The sequence below is a fragment of the Recurvomyces mirabilis genome, assembly GCF_035927965.1.
Source record: "Recurvomyces mirabilis strain CCFEE 5264 chromosome Unknown scaffold_1, whole genome shotgun sequence".
NCBI lineage: Eukaryota > Fungi > Ascomycota > Dothideomycetes > Mycosphaerellales > Teratosphaeriaceae > Recurvomyces > Recurvomyces mirabilis.
The window spans coordinates 302,581-319,901 of record NW_027041935.1 but is presented as its reverse complement, the minus strand read 5'-3'; the positions used below and the strand labels follow the sequence as shown (position 1 = coordinate 319,901).

The 17,321-nt window shown below is 52.8% G+C and overlaps 8 protein-coding genes across 8 annotated transcripts; 4 read left to right on the top strand and 4 right to left on the bottom strand.

Annotated features, from left to right (window-relative positions):
* Positions 1-263: 263 nt before the first annotated feature.
* nob1 (20S-pre-rRNA D-site endonuclease nob1) lies at positions 264-1,682 on the top strand (the record flags this gene model as incomplete). The annotated part of the gene is made up of 1 exon (XM_064832862.1): positions 264-1,682. The coding sequence occupies one exon, from the start codon at positions 264-266 to the stop codon at positions 1,680-1,682; it is 1,419 nt and encodes a 472-aa protein (XP_064699131.1).
* A 145-nt stretch (positions 1,683-1,827) lies between these two features.
* On the bottom strand, positions 1,828-2,490 carry LTS14_000147 (uncharacterized protein; the record flags this gene model as incomplete). The annotated part of the gene is made up of 1 exon (XM_064832861.1): positions 1,828-2,490. The coding sequence occupies one exon, from the start codon at positions 2,488-2,490 to the stop codon at positions 1,828-1,830; it is 663 nt and encodes a 220-aa protein (XP_064699130.1).
* A 2,473-nt stretch (positions 2,491-4,963) lies between these two features.
* NOP10 (snoRNP complex protein) lies at positions 4,964-6,099 on the bottom strand (the record flags this gene model as incomplete). The annotated part of the gene is made up of 2 exons (XM_064832860.1): positions 4,964-5,576; positions 5,975-6,099. 2 exons carry the CDS (start codon positions 6,097-6,099, stop codon positions 4,964-4,966), a joined length of 738 nt encoding a protein of 245 aa, XP_064699129.1.
* Positions 6,100-6,385: 286 nt separating this feature from the next.
* On the top strand, positions 6,386-6,815 carry LCL2 (Long chronological lifespan protein 2; the record flags this gene model as incomplete). Its single annotated transcript, XM_064832859.1, has 2 exons — positions 6,386-6,548; positions 6,622-6,815. The coding sequence occupies 2 exons, from the start codon at positions 6,386-6,388 to the stop codon at positions 6,813-6,815; spliced, it is 357 nt and encodes a 118-aa protein (XP_064699128.1).
* Positions 6,816-6,962: 147 nt separating this feature from the next.
* Positions 6,963-9,203, bottom strand: LTS14_000144 (uncharacterized protein; the record flags this gene model as incomplete). Its single annotated transcript, XM_064832858.1, has 2 exons — positions 6,963-7,020; positions 7,072-9,203. The coding sequence occupies 2 exons, from the start codon at positions 9,201-9,203 to the stop codon at positions 6,963-6,965; spliced, it is 2,190 nt and encodes a 729-aa protein (XP_064699127.1).
* A 70-nt stretch (positions 9,204-9,273) lies between these two features.
* On the top strand, positions 9,274-10,904 carry HSX11 (Ceramide glucosyltransferase; the record flags this gene model as incomplete). The annotated part of the gene is made up of 2 exons (XM_064832857.1): positions 9,274-9,416; positions 9,470-10,904. 2 exons carry the CDS (start codon positions 9,274-9,276, stop codon positions 10,902-10,904), a joined length of 1,578 nt encoding a protein of 525 aa, XP_064699126.1.
* Positions 10,905-13,364: 2,460 nt separating this feature from the next.
* LTS14_000142 (uncharacterized protein) lies at positions 13,365-13,858 on the bottom strand (the record flags this gene model as incomplete). Its single annotated transcript, XM_064832856.1, has 2 exons — positions 13,365-13,385; positions 13,448-13,858. 2 exons carry the CDS (start codon positions 13,856-13,858, stop codon positions 13,365-13,367), a joined length of 432 nt encoding a protein of 143 aa, XP_064699125.1.
* Positions 13,859-15,630: 1,772 nt separating this feature from the next.
* Positions 15,631-16,977, top strand: taf6 (histone H4-like TAF Taf6, SAGA complex subunit; the record flags this gene model as incomplete). The annotated part of the gene is made up of 1 exon (XM_064832855.1): positions 15,631-16,977. One exon carries the CDS (start codon positions 15,631-15,633, stop codon positions 16,975-16,977), a length of 1,347 nt encoding a protein of 448 aa, XP_064699124.1.
* Positions 16,978-17,321: the final 344 nt, after the last annotated feature.

Here is a 17,321-nt window from a genome sequence, read left to right as displayed (position 1 = left end):
GAGCATAAAACAATATGGCAGCCTTCAGATATGGGCGCAAGTGACGACGCTCATGCCCACCACGAGACAGGGCCCAGGGTAAACGAATAGAAACACTGTGGCGTCACGTCGGCTCGATACGGCTAGCTGCCGGCGCACATGTCTGTGGCGCAGCATTTTTCTGGATTGGGCAGTTCTGTATGCCAAGAACTTCTAGCATAGAAATTTGTGGATGACTTTCGCCTCCGTTCATCGACGGTCAAAACTACATACATGTAGCCAATATGGCGGAAGTTACAAAACCTATCCATACTCTGGTCCTGGATACCGGCTCAATCATCAAGAACGAGCCATCCGTATCGACACTTCTCGGACAGTCGAAGACACTGGTGACCGTTCCAGCCATCATATCTGAGATAAAAGATGCCGCTACCAGAGCACGAGTAGAGACTACGTTGCTACCGTTCCTGACGATACGGTCACCAAGTCCAGGGAGTGTGAAATTTGTGACCGAGTTCGCCCGCAGGACTGGAGATTTGGCTGTGTTGAGCAAACCCGATATTCAAATCATTGCACTTACTTATGAGATCGAGTGTGAGCGGAACAATGGCGATTGGAGATTACGGAAGATGCCTGGACAGAAGCGAGTCAATGGTGCGCCACCTGCGAAGCAAGATCCCGAGCAGAAGGAGTCTGCCGCAGAAGGTGCCGAGGCAGTTGATTCAGTAGCTCCCGATAATGCTGGCGAAAACCAAGTTGCACATGATACACAGGATGGACAGGATGGAGGTGTTCTACTGACCCAGTCCGCGGGATCTGCTCCGTCTGCCGATAACGCAGAACCAAGTACATCTCAACGACCAGGAATTTTGGTGGACCAAGCGCAAGATGACACAGATGTCACCGTGACTGCAGTGGAAGGAACCCAACAAGCATCCCTTGAGCAAGTGGAGGCAACCATGAATGAACTTGACCTGGAGCATGAAGCTGCAACAGAGACGATTAGGCCGACAGAGGACCCCACATCGCGGATAGACTCAGCTGCCAACTCAGGAGTCAGCCAAGAGGACTCCGACTCAGAAGGCTGGATTACTCCTGGCAACTTGAAGAAGCGACAAACTGAAGACGCTGGCGGATCCACAGAACAAACCAAAGAACCTAAGACAATGCAAGTTGGTGTATTGACCACAGATTACGCTATGCAGAACATGATACTGCAAATCAACCTAAACCTGCTCTCTCCAAGCATGACACGAGTCAAGCACCTGAAGACATTTGTGCTTCGCTGCCACGCCTGCTTCTGCGTCTCAAAAGACATGACAAAGCAATTCTGTCCACGCTGCGGCCAGCCCTCACTCACACGAGTATCGTGTTCGACAAATGCAAATGGCGAATTCAAGCTCCATCTCAAGAAGAACATGCAATGGAATACTCGAGGAGATCGATACAGCGTCCCCAAGCCTGTTCATGGGTCCTCGAATGGCAGATTGAAGGGTGGCGGGAAGGGCGGGTGGGGTAATGAGTTGATCTTGGCAGAGGATCAGAAGGAGTTTGAGCGGGCGAGCAAGACGGAGAGGAGGCAGAAGGAGAGGAGTTTGATGGATGAGGATTACTTGCCTGGGATTCTGACGGGTGATAGGGGTCGGGCTGGGGGGAGGATCAAGGTTGGAGCGGGAAGGAATGTCAACTCGAAGAAGCGGTAATTTGCAAGTACTACGGCTACTCCGCAACGAATATTGCAAACTTATGTCGCATACCAGCAAACATTAAGTCTGGCAACAAAACACGACGCAGCTGATCCTTAGCAACTACGAGACTGCGTCTGTGGCTATGACCAGTGAGATAACATCACCGAGAACGTTTCCGCACAGCCTCCTCCAACCGATCATCGACCTTCGTCCGCTCCACCCGCACTCCCTCCGCCGTCGTCTCCGCCCCCACATCATCCAGCGCCTCCCGGCCATAAGACAGAAAAAGCAACAGCAACCTCGCCACATGATTCTGTCTCGAAGGCTTGAGCTCTTCGTAAATCCTCTCCGTATCCGTGCCGCCGTTGACGGAGACGTGTACAACACTAGCAGTGTCGCGGCCCCCGAAATCCTTGTTCTCGAAGGCGTCTATGAGGATACCTTTGGGTGGGCGCCGGTATTTGAGCTCGGTGCTGATGCTGATGTTAGGTGGTTGTCGAGGCAGCGGAGGCCAAGTGGAGTCGACACCGGGTAATGCAAGCTTTAGGGTGAGGCTTCTGATCAAGAAGAGTTTCTCTGGTGGTCTGTGGCGGAGCCAGTGGGCGACGTGTTGCCAGTCGAACATTGTTACGATAGCGTCGAAGTCGTTGGTATCGTAGAATATTAGCTCTCCTTCATTTCGGATCTTTTTGCACGTGCGTAGTAATGGTGCTTCTGCCGAGTTGCTGCGCGATATTCTGACCGGGTGTTGCTCGTGCAGAGCGTATTCCCAAATCAGGTTCCGCATTTCGGGTGGCAGCTTCAAGAGCCGCGACGGCTCCATGGTGGTCGGTATTGGTTTCACGTGCCAAGTGTTATGTGATTTCGTGTTCGTGGACACCGGTGTCAAAGGAGGAGTGAGGTGAAGGTTGAGCGCCAAGCCGTGGGTAATACAATTGTGACAACCTTATGCTTACATCCACATTCAGATTCTATGGCAGTGAATCATTAGGCGAAAGATTCGGGCTCAAGGACAACATAAATTTGACAAATTAGTCACAAGCTGATATACCCCTTAGGCGCCACTCCAATTGATGCTGATGAAGACAACGTCAATTCCGAGTCCTCTGGTCGACTTGATGCGCTGTGCTACTTCTTAACGCTGGCCTTGCCCTGACGCTCCTTGCTACCGACTCCTGCAGTGCATAGCATTGCAACTTACATGACCTCGATCACGTACGAGATCGATTCCTCTCCATGCCGGTTCGCTGCGACTTCAACCTAGTCATCTGCCAAGGCCGCTGCTATCTCCGTCATCGTTATGATGGGCACGAGAGGTCTCTTGAAAAGCCATGACCCACGCATACGCATGCTCGTTCAACCCCTTGTTTTGGAAAGCTCTACAGCATCCCATAGAAGTCGATCTCATACTCTTGGAGCACCTGCTTCAATAGTTCGCACTCGGCTTCACAGCATCGAGTATATGACTCCGTCTCGCTGCCGTGAAGTCCAGTGACGCGCAGCTCCTTTATAAGGACATGGTAAGCCTTCGGTGTCTGGCTCACCCACTTGCGAATGGCGACCATGCCTCTCTTGTACACGTTCTCGTGTACTCCTGCGTTGCCGATTTGTCTGCTGATGGCGAACGCCGTACGGTCCGCTTCTGGTAGTTGGATGCAGAAGTAATTGCGTGCGTAATACAGTTCCAAAGTCTCTTGACGGATCTGCTTACATGTTCGTGCAATTCCGGGTTGGGTGGGCAGACACGCTTCGGCAACGGCAGCTTCATGTGGAGAACCCACGACCTGCTACTCCTGCCAGCAAAATATGTAGTCGTAGATCTCGTTGCGTAACTCTGCAGGTAGTCTTATGAATGGCGAAGACTCCATCGTTAATGCTAAGGTTGAGCTGAATTACCGAGACCGGTTGAGATGAATGGGAGAAACTGTGCGTTTTATTAGGTTATAGAGGCTCGGGATTGAAGCGCCGTATCTTTTATATGCCAGCAGCGCGCTGAAAATGACGTGTCCCTGGAGTGTTAGCTTTCTCGAATGTGGTCAATGGGTGAATTTGGGCTTTGATGCATTTGGGTAGAATCCTAGTGGAAACGTACCAACACGATATTGCTGCTTGGATTCCGGGATCGTACAGCTATCGTCTTGTCTCGAATGCTTCCTCGATGAAGACTTCTTCCCCTCCTCGGCATATCGTGCCTTTCATAGCATGTGAAATCGGTGACTCGCTTCCCCAGCAGTCGGTGAATACTGAATACGTCGTCTATTCCAGTACTGCACAAATGCATATTTCGCCACCCCATTAATAAGCAATCTTGACCTTCAACCCGAACTCATGGAACGCTGGCCTCACATCGTCGTGCAACGTTGATTCCTTGATCGAAGCAGGGGTACCAGGAGCTACCAGCATCGCAGTAATATCGAAGCGCCTTTTGTAGCGTTCAGTAATCATTCTGAATAAAACAGCCCACAACGAACTGTGATCCCTGTAAACGTCCGTACACTCAGGCTCGACATCGACTTGCATCTCCAGCGAAAGCAGTCCGATGAGCTTGTGATGTGCTCGTGGTGTCTGTCGCAGCCACACGCGAGACTATACCCTTCATGAGGAAGACGGATCCAATACCGTAGGAATCGTCCTTTACGTATGTCCGGTCATAGATACCATCTGGGGTTACGATCTCAAATTGGTTGGCCGCATAGAACATAAAAAGACTCTCGCCGCGAAGCTGTCTACACGTTTGGGTGACTGGCGATTGGACTGCGGATTGCTTTGGCGGAGATGAGGTCTCGAGGATGTACGGGAGTGTGATCGTGAATCGTTTCCGCAGACTGAAGATGAAGCCGTAGATTTGGTTACGAAGCTCAAGAGAAAGCTTGCCAAGGGCTGAGTGATCCATTGCTCAGAGGTTGGCCACCTGTGCGTGGTGTTGGATGTATGAACTTGTCCACAAGCTGCTTGGTTGTGCTGGATGTCTGGAGCTCTAAGTACTACCCGTAGCGGGAGACAAGGCGCAGTGAATGCGTAGCGATCTGAAAGTGTAGCTGATGAAGCCCAAGGGATGCTTTAGTGAAGCAGCAGACACTACATGGTTTTGCAAAGTGAACAAGAAGGTCATTGCCTAGTGAAAGATTCGTGGAGCTTGTAATTCATACCTTCCCTACCAATCCAAATGATCGACTCACAGTACACGCAACGCCCTATGCTTGAAAACTTACTGCACCAACCAGCGAGAGCGGACGCAATTCGGAGACCGTCCATCGCCTAGCCAGAGTTCTCCACCAGCTCAAACCAATCAGGCATTAGCCTCGTTTCATAACCTCCCCCGTCCTCTCCTCAACGAATCGCCGAGCAGCTTCCACAGAGCCAGCCGCCTTGGCAACATAGTCATAGACAGCCACATATCGGTCCTCACCCACGTACCCGAAAGGAGCCAGCCGCTGCGAGAGATCGTCTTCTCGACGACTGGTTCTCTCAACGCAGTACATCTGTCTAAGCCCTAATGCGGCGAAGTGAATCTCAAAGCACTTGATGACGTCGTGGCAGGGCTTGCTGACACTATTGGCCCAGTTCATGATGTCGACCGTAAGTGGATAAAGTTTGTTGACCGAGACAGGCGAAGGCAGGATGGCTTGGACGATCTTGCCGGAGTAGAACATTAGGAGGTTTTCTTCGCGAAGCTTGCGGCAGACTCTGGTGATGGGTGGCGGAGCACAGCTGCTCGGGTCGTTGACGAGAAGTGATTCTGTTGAAGGGACTACGAGCTCCCAGATCTGGTTGCGGATCTCGGGAGAGGGTTGGGCGAGTGGTGAGGCGTCCATCGCGATACAGTGAGGAGGGTGTGCCAGAGTTGCACAAAGGTCGATATCGGTAGGTCGAGTCCTTGTCGAGGAATTTCTTGTGCTTGGCTTGTAACTGGCAAGGGTCTGACGGTGAGTGATGATGGTAGCAAGGGAATACAGAAAGCGTATTTATATCGTGTTTGCAACAATGTCACGTGGCTCGTATTCGCAACATCGCGCACAACCTTCACTCCTTCGTACAATCTTGAATGAATATGGTGAATGTCGAACGCCAAACTCCTCGCTAATCACAAGCAATACTCACTGCTTCTTCGTCTACTGTCCAAGTACCTTCTTATCCTCTACCACGATGTCAGTGAGTACTCTCCAGTTCATGCAATCGCAATCTTGCACATACTCTGTTGTGTAATAAGAAGCCCATATCTCTTCTTAAGCGTTACTCGATGTCTTCAGCACTCTCGTCAGCGACTGTACCCACTCCACACCACATCAACCTCTTGGATGCCATACCTCGAGTACTTATCATCAGGCGAGAACCTAGCCGGATGCGCCGACTTCGTGACCTCTCCGCTCGTGATCTTCTTTAGGGTATAGACACGCTTGCCTTCGGCGTCCATGGTGTACATGAGATGCATGATTGCTGCTGCTGTGCAATTCGCTCGGTATGACGGATCGTTTGTGATATCGTGCTGACTGCTGAATAAATGCAGGTGAATCTTGATGTATAGCTTGAGATTAATATCTCTGCAGTCGCAGTCGCAAAAGACAGAATTTGCGGAGCTCAATCGGCAATGCCAAGATTTCGACCTCGTCAACCGTTTTAAACATATAGCCTGCCGTGGACGCAAGGACAACTACATCACTTCTACAGCGATACTGACTGCCACAATTACAACCAGACGGAGACATTATACAGCCAACATGGAACTCCTCAACTTCCTCCTCTCTTTCCTCCTGCTAGCTCTGCCAGCAACAGCCCAATTCCAATTCTTCGAGCACATGTTCGGCGGCCAACAGCAGCAGCAACAGTCACCACAGAACGCTGGGTCGGATAGTGCATGGTACCAGCAACAGTACGAGGCTGGTAAGTCAGACCCCTCCACCCTCTACCCGACCACAAGATTCTTAGGTCCTTACTTACACGTCCATGTGTGCAGCCCACTGCGACCGCTACCTCTGCCCCCACACCCTATCATGCGTCCACTTCCCACACCACTGTCCATGCCCTTTCCCAGAGGTGGAGGATAAAGTCGAGTTTGGGGATGGGAGCATGGCTTGTATTTCCAGAGGAGGCTGGGCGGCGGGGGAAAGCGCGAGGAAAGTTGAGTTGGCTAGGAAGGGGTTGTTATGATTATGATTGTGATTGTGGTATGGGATAGATGGATTTATGCATGATCAGCTGGGCTACACAGGCACGATCGGACTGGACTGACCATAATGATATATGGCATTCGTGCCGTGTACCAATGCTACGTTACCATCTTACAGGAGCGTCGAGTTACGATCCACCACCAGCAGCATCAACCTCCTTCCTCGGTGAACTCCTAACAGCGTACCTATAAGCATAAGCCTGCGGATCATCTGGCCCAACTTCCTCCCGACCCCACTGTCTCATCAGCGTCTTCGATGATCGCTGTCGCTCGTTCTCGCTCTCGTCTAGCTTCTTACGCAGATGAGTCTCCTTCTTCCGCCACTCGGTCGAGATCCTAGTAATAAGATCGTCGTTGATTTCGGCATTCGTCTTGATCTGCTCCCGTGCGTCTTCAAGATTCGTCTGAGCGTTGGCGAGCTCGCTCCGTAAAGACCCAACATCCTTTCGCAAAGCGGCAAATTCGGTTTCTGCTGCGCTCTGCTTGGTTTGCAGGGCTGTCAGATCGTCCTGTGCAGCATCCCGCTCTAGGATAGCAGCGTTGAGAAGGCTTTGCTGAGCTTCTATATCATTACGTGCCTCATCTGTCTCCGTCGTGGCAGACGCAAGTGCTGCCTCCTTGGCACTTTCCAGATCGACCTTCTCGGTAGCATGGGTAGTCTGTTGATCGCGCAGCTGTTGCTGCAATTCCTTGATACGCTTCTGTTGATCTTCACCGAGCTGTACAGCTCGCTGCCGATCACCCAGGAGCTTGGCCTTGTCCACTTCGATCTCGTCTCTAAGAGCATCGAATTCGTCTCGGGCCTGGTCGCGGTCCTCTTCTGCCTTAGCCAAGGCACCACGAAGACTCTCAATCTCAGTCTTGCTATGTTTGACCTGGTTCTGCAGCTCGGCAGTGAAGTGGCGAGACTGTTCGACTTCACGTCCCAGTTGTCCCAGCTTGGTGGTGGCGTCATCACCTTGGTCAAGCTGAGCATGCAAGCTCTTGACCACCCTTTCTGCAGCATCCCTACCTTGCTCCGCGGCTTTGAGACTCTGCCTGAGACCATTAAGCTCATCCGCATGGCTCAATCGTATCGCCGCCATTTCACTTTGCAAGCGCTCAAGCTCAGACGAATGCTCCTGGGAAGCATCATGGCCTTTCTGTTGGCGCGCAACAGCCTCCGCTTCTACGCGAGCAAGTTTCGTCTTCAGCTCATCGGCTTGCGCCTGACATTTCCCAGACTGCTCAACAGCTGCATTATGCGCAGCATCTGCTTCGTCAAGCAGCTTGTTTGACTCCTTGTCCAATCTCTCATGAACATTTCTCTCCTCCTTTCGCATGCGCTGCTCCTCGTCGAGAGCGTGCCTCAGCGCACTATTGAGATGCTCAAGCTGCTGGCACCGCTCCTGTAATTGCTGCATGTGCTTCTCCAGGTCACTTCGCGCCTCGGGCTCTGTGAATGGGGAGCTGACATTGAAAGTGCTCGCACGCTTCATTACCGGTGATCGGACTGGTGATAGCGTCTCGCTGGCGGGTCGTGCGGACATTTCGTGCTCTGTTTGAGTCGGAGACATCGGCACAGACTTAGATCGTGGATTGATGTTCACACGCAAAGACTGCGCATCTGTAGTCGTGGATGGGAACCTCGCAGGCGTAAGCTCGCTGTGATAGTCCTCGACGGTAGGCTGTAAGAATTGCTTGTGTACAGGCGGCTGCGGTGTACCGGATGGCGCGTACGGGTCCCAATCGGAGCTGTCATGCTGCGCGTCTTGCTCGTGATTCTCGTGCTGCTGTTGTTGCTGAAAATGTGGCGGCTGCTCATGCCAGGGAGAGGCCTTAGGTGGACTGTGATCCGGTGTATGATGACTCGTTGCCTGATCCTCTTCGAACTCGACAGGTGATTGTGGGACTTCGAGCGTACTGCGCTGCCTCACACTTTCCCGATCACGAATTTCTTGTTCCTTCACGGCTTGAAGTCCGCTCTTCGCGCTTCGCATCGTGCTTTTCTCCATTGTGCCACCTCGCATCCACTTGGCCATGTTCAGTGTGAAGTCGCTGGGTCCATCGATATCCTCGCTGAGCATGCGATCAACGTGCTGTTTCGGTATTGGTGAGTTCTCATTACTGTGCTCGTCCAGTCCCAATGCGCCGAGATCAAGAGAGTATTGTGAGTCGATTGGAGACTCTGGAGGGTTCCAGGCCCGAACAGGAGGACTCGAGTTCATCTTGATTGCCCTTTGTCCCAGCAATGGTCTCAACAGTCCTGTTATCACTATGCTCCGTAGCAATACGTTGATGTATATTCCGTCGCTGTGTGCAATTGTAAACAGAGAGATTCGCAGGGCGCGTCTTGCTCGGATCTTCGGGCCGATAACCTCCGAAGCCATCTCAGAAATGTTCAATCAACGAGATGTACAACAGTATATCAACCCATTTTCTTCCTAGAAGAGATCGCGCATGCAGCGTGAGACTGCCTTCGTCAAGGCACACGCGAAGTCGAGCGACAATGACCTATCGACGATAACATTGGTGGCGGCCAGTGCATGCCTGATTTGGTATGTGGTGGTTGCACTGGTCTGCACCATTGGGTTCATCCAATTGTGTGTATGATAGAAGGCTAAGATCCTTACTCCCTGACTGACCGCAAACTCAGATGGCGGCACTATTCCAGTCCGCGAAGCCCAGCAACTGTAAACGATGCCAGCCCTGATATTACCATCATTCGTCCGATCAAAGGTCTCGAACCATGTCTATACGACTGTCTGGCCTCGACATTCCGACAGATATACCCACGTCACAGGCTTCACGTACGCCTCTGCATAGCGAGTCGAAAGGAGCCATCTCTACCGATACTCGAACGTCTGGTCCAGGACTTCCCAGATCATGACGCTCAGATTCTGGTCGAGGAAGAGGATAGCATCTTGCAGAACGGAACTCTAAACCTTGGACCGAATCCCAAGATCCGCAATATGAGCCGAGCATATCGAGAGGCTATTGGTGACCTGATGTGGGTGATTGATTGCAATGTCTGGGTTGCGAAGGGCACCCTGGGCAGAATGGTTGCTCGGCTGGAGGGTAGTGGGTCAGGTCAGAAGTACAAGTTTGTGCATCAGCTGCCGCTCGTGGTCGATACGGAAGGTAGCACGCTGGCCGACGAGACGCAAGGCTTGCTTGAAAGCGCACGGGGCTCGACGACTACAGGTCCTGCTACCACTTTGCCTTCGCAAAACCGCACAGTCTCTGCGATTGGCGGTGGACGGCTCGAGGAGATGTTTCTGTCGTCAGCACATCCGAAGTTCTACACCGCCATCAACACAGTCTTGATCGCACCTTGCAGTGTCGGCAAGAGTACCATGTTTCGCAAGTCAAACCTGGATAGCCTTACTTACGCTCAAGGCATCGATTACTTCAGCGAGAATATTTGCGAGGACCATCTAATCGGCGATCTACTGTGGAAACAGCAGGTCCCCGAGGAGAAGGCAGGAGAGAAGTATGGCAAGCATGCTATGCTTTTCGGCGACCTGGCTGTTCAGCCAATGGCGAACATGTCCGTGGCGGAGTACTGGCAGCGGAGAGTCAGATGGTTGAGGGTGAGGAAGTTCACGGTCACTCTTGCGACATTTGTGGAGCCCGGGACGGAGAGCTTTCTATGCTCTTCCTACGGTGCTTTTGCTGTGACAACGCTAGCATTCTTTAACGACCACTTCAGCATCCCACAAACCTGGACAGGATTCATCCTGTTCTGGCTCATGAGTGTCTCTATCTGGTGTGCAATGGACTGGATTTTGTACCTGCATTTGCAATCAGGCAAGTCCATTGCAGTAAACAAAGACACTCCTTTCTTCGCTCGACCAACTAAGAACGGCAGGAGACGACCCTTCAGCGCGTGGTTACTAGCATGGGTTGGACGAGAGGCGCTGGCCTTGCCAATCTGGACTTGGGCATTCTGGGGCGGCACGCAAGTCGAGTGGCGAGGGAAGAGGTTCTGGGTTGGCATGGATATGAAGGTGCATGAGATAGCTGATGAGGGCCACGATTCAAACGCGATGATAGCGACGAATGGACATGCTAAGAAGAGGTACGATTGACTCTCGTGAGCACATATGGATGAAGTAATTTGTCAAACCATCAATATATTCTTCCAGTGAGCGTTTCTTCTCCGTCCTGGCTTTCATCGACCAGTGCTAGGTGAGGCCATTACCAGGGTGCTTACTAGTCCATGACTGAGGAAACGCTTGTGATGACCACTGATCATGTCTTAGTGATGGCTGATGGGATAAGTCGGTCTGGAACAAGTGGGAGTGGCGGAGCTATACTAGATTATGTATCATCCTCTCACCACCACCACCACCACCACCACCACCACCACCACCACCAGCCCTCGTCTTCTGTACCACAAGCGGCGTGAAGCCCAGCCTTCTCACGTCACCCTTGTCGTCCAATAGCACAGCTCACTAGCAATAGCTCAATGGTGCCGGTCTGCCCACGTCCCAGATACTCACTCCCCGATGATGATGACCATGACGGCCTGTCAACTCCGGAAGCTTCGCCTGCAAAGCTCTCGCATCATCAATCTCCGTCTCCATACTTCCTGCCTCTTCGATACTCCCCCCCACACCCAATGGACTCTTCAACATCGTCACCGTAGAGTCAGAGCTACAAGTCCTCCCACTACTACCGCCGCCCCCGCCAACGGACAACCCAGGCGCCGAAGCCCGCGAAGCAGAAGAGCAGGACCCACGACTCTCGCCGCTGATAGACCGGCTATACACACTTGACAAACTCTCCTTACTCAGCTTCCGATCCAGCGCAGCCAGATTCTTCGTTGAAAGTGCCGGGGAAGGCGGGACGAGGCGGACGGTCTTGGAACTGTTTGTTCGGGATATAGCGTGGTAGAGTAGCTGTTGGTGTCGCGGTGGCTTAGGTTGTCGCACATTCCCCTTCTTTGTTCGGAGACGTTGTCCGTACTTCTCCGGGAGATAAGCAGGTAGTGGCGGTAATGGCGAAGACGGTGGGCGAGATCTCATGGTCGTATGGCTCCGTATAGCACTTAATGACGGCCTTGGGCTCAGAAACGAAGGCGCAGTAGGCTTTGGCTCTGTGCTCGGAGCATAGATCCCCAGTCCTAGAATTGCTTTCTCGGGACAGGTAGGCAGGAGATGGATTGTTGACCCTTGCTGCGAGGGGTTCACTAAGGTATGTGAGGAGAGGGAGCTGGTGGAGCGGCATTTGAAGGACATTTGGCTGTGGTCGTATGGTTTGCTGTGGATGGTGTTTCTGTATGGGAGGGTTAGGGGGAGGAAGTCGTCGTTGTCGTTCTTGGTGCGGCCGAAGAGGTGGGTTGAGAAGGGATGGGTGGACTTTTGGGTGAGGAGGGAGAGGGCTGTTGAGGCTAGACTAAATGCGTTCGCGGTCAGCAGAGGGCCAGAGATGGGAAGGCCGGGGGAGTGAGAGCACATACAGGCACATCAAACCCGCACCCACACCAGTCCTCTGCAGGATACAAGCCACGCCAATATCGATCGGTACCTCAACATCCGTGCCCTGGGCAAAACAATACGGTTCCCTCGCCACGGTGAAAGTGATGTCGAGCCCGCAAGCAGCCAGCCATGCGGTTGCAGTAAGACGCAATAGTGCCTTCACCGTCAATTGTAAAGCAACCGAATGGCCATGTAGCGGTTCATACTGTTGCCGAGCTGTCAAGGCTGCTGTGAGACTGTGGCCAAGTATGTATACGATTGATAGTCCGCTCTGAATCCATCATATTAGCCCACTCGCCACACGCTACAGTGATTAGCGTCTCAGCACGTACAGTCGCAAGCAGCAGACAAGCCGCAGGCAAGAGTTGAGCTGAAATCTCCTGCTGGAGCAGAAGATATGCCGTGCTAGCTAGGACATATGTCGAGCACCAGAGCAAGATGTGCTGGAAGGTTGTGACCGCGTCAGAACAAATTCTGTTGCCATCTCGGAAGATGCTGAGGTTGGAAGTGCTGCACTGGTGGTATTTGCGTTGTAGTAGCATAGCTATCGTCGCTATAGATGTGGTTTGGCAATGGGTTCTGCGACAGTCTCGTAGGAGACGATGGAAATGGGAACAGAAATCTCCTCCCGCTCATGAGTAAGTCGTTGGTCGCAATGGCGGTGGCAGTACAAGGCTGGTGAGAGGTTCAGGCAAAACTGGTGATCTCGTGGCCAGTCGTGACTCGCGCATCAAAGTGCCTGCATAAAGTGCATTCCTCCTGGCAGCGAGGGCGGGGGTCGTGGAATGTTGGACTTTGTTGAGAAGGATGATCATGTGACCATCTGCACTGACATGAACTACTGCTCGTGCTTTAGCTATCAATGTACCTTCTAGTTATACATGATGTGTGCGCAGTCCGGTGGGACGCGTGAGAATCGGACCGCAACTTAAGCACAGGCTCGTCGCGCCATCAACACCGACGCTGAGAAGGAAGGTATTAAGTAATGTTTCATAATCATCGCCTCGTAACCTCGTAGAAGCAGGACGCTGCTGCTGGAATCGTATCAACCGCCTCGCCTCGCCTCGCCTACCACACGGGCATGGCGCACTGTACAATTACAATCGTAAGCAAACGTCGCAAGCAGGACTTCAGAAGACCGGCCAACATACAATATCCGCATCGCGCTTCTGCTCGGCGACAATCCTATCCAACTCGGCCGTCGTGATTTGCTTGGCCTGTCCGGGAGTCGGTGTAGTGCATGTCGACTGACACGGGCTAGGCGATGCTGACGCAGCTTTCACGAATCCTTGGAAGATACTTCCTAGTACGCCGGAAGAGTTTGGGCGGGAGAGTGGTGGGCGTTGGAGGAGTTGTTGGGTGATATTGTGCGGGGTGGGGATGCGCTGTTGTTGTTGTTGTTGCTGTTGTTGTTGCTGTTGCTGCGACTGCGTGTGTTGCACTCTTTTCTGTTGGTCTTGTGCTCGTTGCATGGCTTCTTGTTGCAGTTTGGCGAAGCGCTCTTGGTCTGCCGCGGAACGCTCTTCGAGGTATGCAGCTGGGAGGCTTTCGACCGGAAACATCGTGTCGCGGTATACGGAGGTGGTGGAGTGAGGTAAGGTGAGGCGAGGTGAGGTTGTGAGGATGCCGTGTGCTGGCTTGTGCGCGGTAGGTGCGAAGAACGAAGACGACAAGCGGTCGATCTTCCGGCTTGGTTTGGCTTGTGTGCGCTCGCGTGACGTCGTATGGCAATAATGCGCGCGCGTGTGTGGTCGCCGGCTATACGGAGGTTTTCCACACCCAAGTGCCGATCGAAGGCGGATTACCAACAGGTGAGTCTTTGGCTCTTTGTGTGCCGGAAGCTTCAAGCCGTAAGCAGCAGGGTGTCGCAGTGACGAATGATCCGCTGGTCCAAGAGTGAGACTGTGCGAACGAGCGTGGGTTGCTGGCAGCGAAGCAGGTGTGTATCACGAGCAAGCAAGTAGGAGCGGTGAACGAGGGTGAGATTCTTGCTGGTGAGAGTGTGCGTGTGCGTGGACCTCCATCCACGTTTTTGTTGATTTTCTGTTGATCTCGCTCTTTCGCTCTTGCTTGAATTGTGGGTTTCGTCCCTTCCAGACGCCGCATTCGGCACCCCCACGCGACACTTGCTCCGTGCCTCTTGCAGATCTCGTCTGTGCCTCTGCGCTACTGAAGTTAGTCTACTGTATGTCAGCAAGAAGCTGCATAGAACAACCACAGAAGCTCTACTCTGGAAGCTTACAGTCGGTACAAAACTTTACGGCCACCAACCAACGCTCTCGTATCTACCTGCTGTTAGTGCGCAGTATCGCAAAAGGTGCCATATTGTTTGGAAGCACATGCGTTGGCAAGTGGCATGGGGACGGCACAGAGCAATCTCCGATGCTTCGGACCTCGCTCGATGGCCCGGTGCGTGAATGCCACATATATATGGCATGTAGGTTAACCTCATCATGAGCATGCACTCGCCAAATTCTGCGGACGACTCCTGCTTAGGCTAGTTCTCGAGCATTACCTCGTAGATGGCAGCATATCGAGATTCGACCCCGAGGGGAATGCCAGGGCGGTATACTTCCCGTCAGGGTATATGGCTTCGCTTCTCTTGCAATCGCCATCTTCGTCAGAGATCTGGCATGGCAGTCATGAATAGACTTTGCAGGAGGAAAGATCAGACGTGGTACGACCATCCGAGGCAAAGAATCGTAGTATCGTAGTGGCGGAGACGACCCGCTGTCATCAGATGGAGATTGCCGGGGGAGAAGAAGCATCAGGAGCTCGGTTCAGTCACGAGCGAGACGACTGAGCGAAGAGGAACGCTGCATGACCAACAGATCGTGCTAGATTGATTGGGTATATCGTGCGATGTCCGTGTGGACTGTTAACTGCTGTGTTGTAGCCGTCATGCTGCCTTATCGTCATTTACCCTTCGAACAGTCTTGGTATCGCATACACATATAGTACAGTAATCAATTCCACTCTGCCTCTTTGACCTTACAGGCCCCCTCTGAACTTCATCTACTGCTGTAACTTTCTAATGATTGACAAAAAGCGGGTCTGCTGCACCCCAATTTTGCGGTCCGTGCCTTGCGAGAGCACTTGCATGTGAATGCTGGACTTCGGTGAAGGTGAAAGTGCTGTCAGTCGCAACATCACTTAATGCGCGTATTGCCGTCAAATAGCCACACCTAAATCTTCACGGCCTGGCAACCACTTCCGAGGTGCCATACAATGTTGAGAGATTGACAGGAAGACCACAAAACCCACACACTAGCCCAGATAGTACCATCGCGTTGGAGCACATCTACCCAATCAGACTGGTGAAGGGACAGCCGCGATGTCGGTGTGGAATCCAGAGAACGTGGTGGACGTCGCGGAGTCAATCGGCATAGCATCTCTCAACCGTGATGTCGTGGAGCACCTGGCAAGAGACGTGGAATACCGCATGAGTCAAGTCCTGAACGAGGCACTCAAATTCATGCGCCATGGCAAACGGACGACTCTCAACACACAAGACATCTCGCAAGCACTACGACTGCTTGATGTGGAGCCTCTATACGGATACGAGAGCACGCGACCTTTGCGATTCGGGGAAGCCAGTATTGGGCCGGGACAACCACTCTTCTACGTGGAGGACGAGGAGGTGGACTTCGAGAAGCTCATCAATGCGCCTTTGCCTAAGGTGCCCCGGGAGATGAGTTTCACCGCGCATTGGTTGGCGGTCGAGGGTGTGCAGCCGAGTATACCACAAAACCCTCTCGCGGATCCGCGTTCGGCTGAGTTGGCGGCCAAGGGCTCGGGAGCGAATAGTACGCTTGCGGCTGTGAGTGGGAATGATAATGTTTCGGTCAAGCCGCTGGTCAAGCACGTCCTTTCGAAAGAGTTGCAGCTTTACTTTGAACGGATCTGCTCTGCTATTCTGGACGAGAACAATGACGAGTATCGTTCGGCCGCCTTCGCCAGTCTACGAACAGATACGGGCTTGCATCAACTTGTGCCGTATTTTGTGCAATATGTGGCGGACAAAGTCACGCATAGTCTGAAGAACATCTTCTACCTCACGCAATGCATGCAGCTCATTGCAGCATTACTGGACAACCAAAGCTTATACATCGCGTCATACATCCCTGGCGTCGTACCCTCGGTCCTCACATGCCTGATAGGCAAACACCTCGGCAACGCTGCTCACGATGGTGCTGCGACACACTTCGCTCTACGAGATTACTCCGCCAGTCTCTTAAGCAAAATCGCTCGCCAATACGGCCCCAGCTCTTCAACTCTCAAACCCCGGATTGCAAGATCATGCCTGAAGCACTTCCTCGACTCGCACAAGCCGTTCGGGACACACTACGGTGCTATCCTCGGCTTGACAACAATAGCAGGCGTGCAAGGCGTACGTGCACTCATCTTACCTAATTTGAAGGCATACGATGTCCATCTGCAGGAGGGCATGAAGGATGATGGGAAGAAGGAGCAGGCTGAGTTTGTGGTCAGGGCTATTGTGGATGCGTTGGAGACGTTGAAGGAGGACTCGGTTGGTGCGATGGCGAATGGACATCCGGAGGGTGAGGCTCTCAGGGAGAGGTTGGTGGAGGTTTTGGGGGAAGTTGTGGGGGGTCGGGTGGCTGAGAGGGGGGATGTTGGGTTGGTTGGGGCTGTGCTGGAGAAAGATATGGTGGTGTGAAGAGGTCTGATTGTGGTCGCGAGGCCCAAGAAGGCGGGGGAGATGCCGGATGCGCCAGTTCTTGTGATCAGTCATGGAAGGTAGTGAGACTTAGCAGGGCGTTGGGGTGCACATATCAAGTGCTTTTGGGAGTAGCTGCATGCAAGCATTACAGACAGCCTACTGCTCTCATGACCACCTCAGCTTCTCGATGTCCCCACCCGGCAACTCACGCGAGGCTTTTGTGTTGCTCGTCACTCCGGCATCGACGCACTTACGAGGTCAGGGCCGAAGTGACTAGGCCAGTCCTTCCATCGTCGGCTTCAGTAATCTGGACCTGCAGTCTATGTCAGTCGACCGCCATC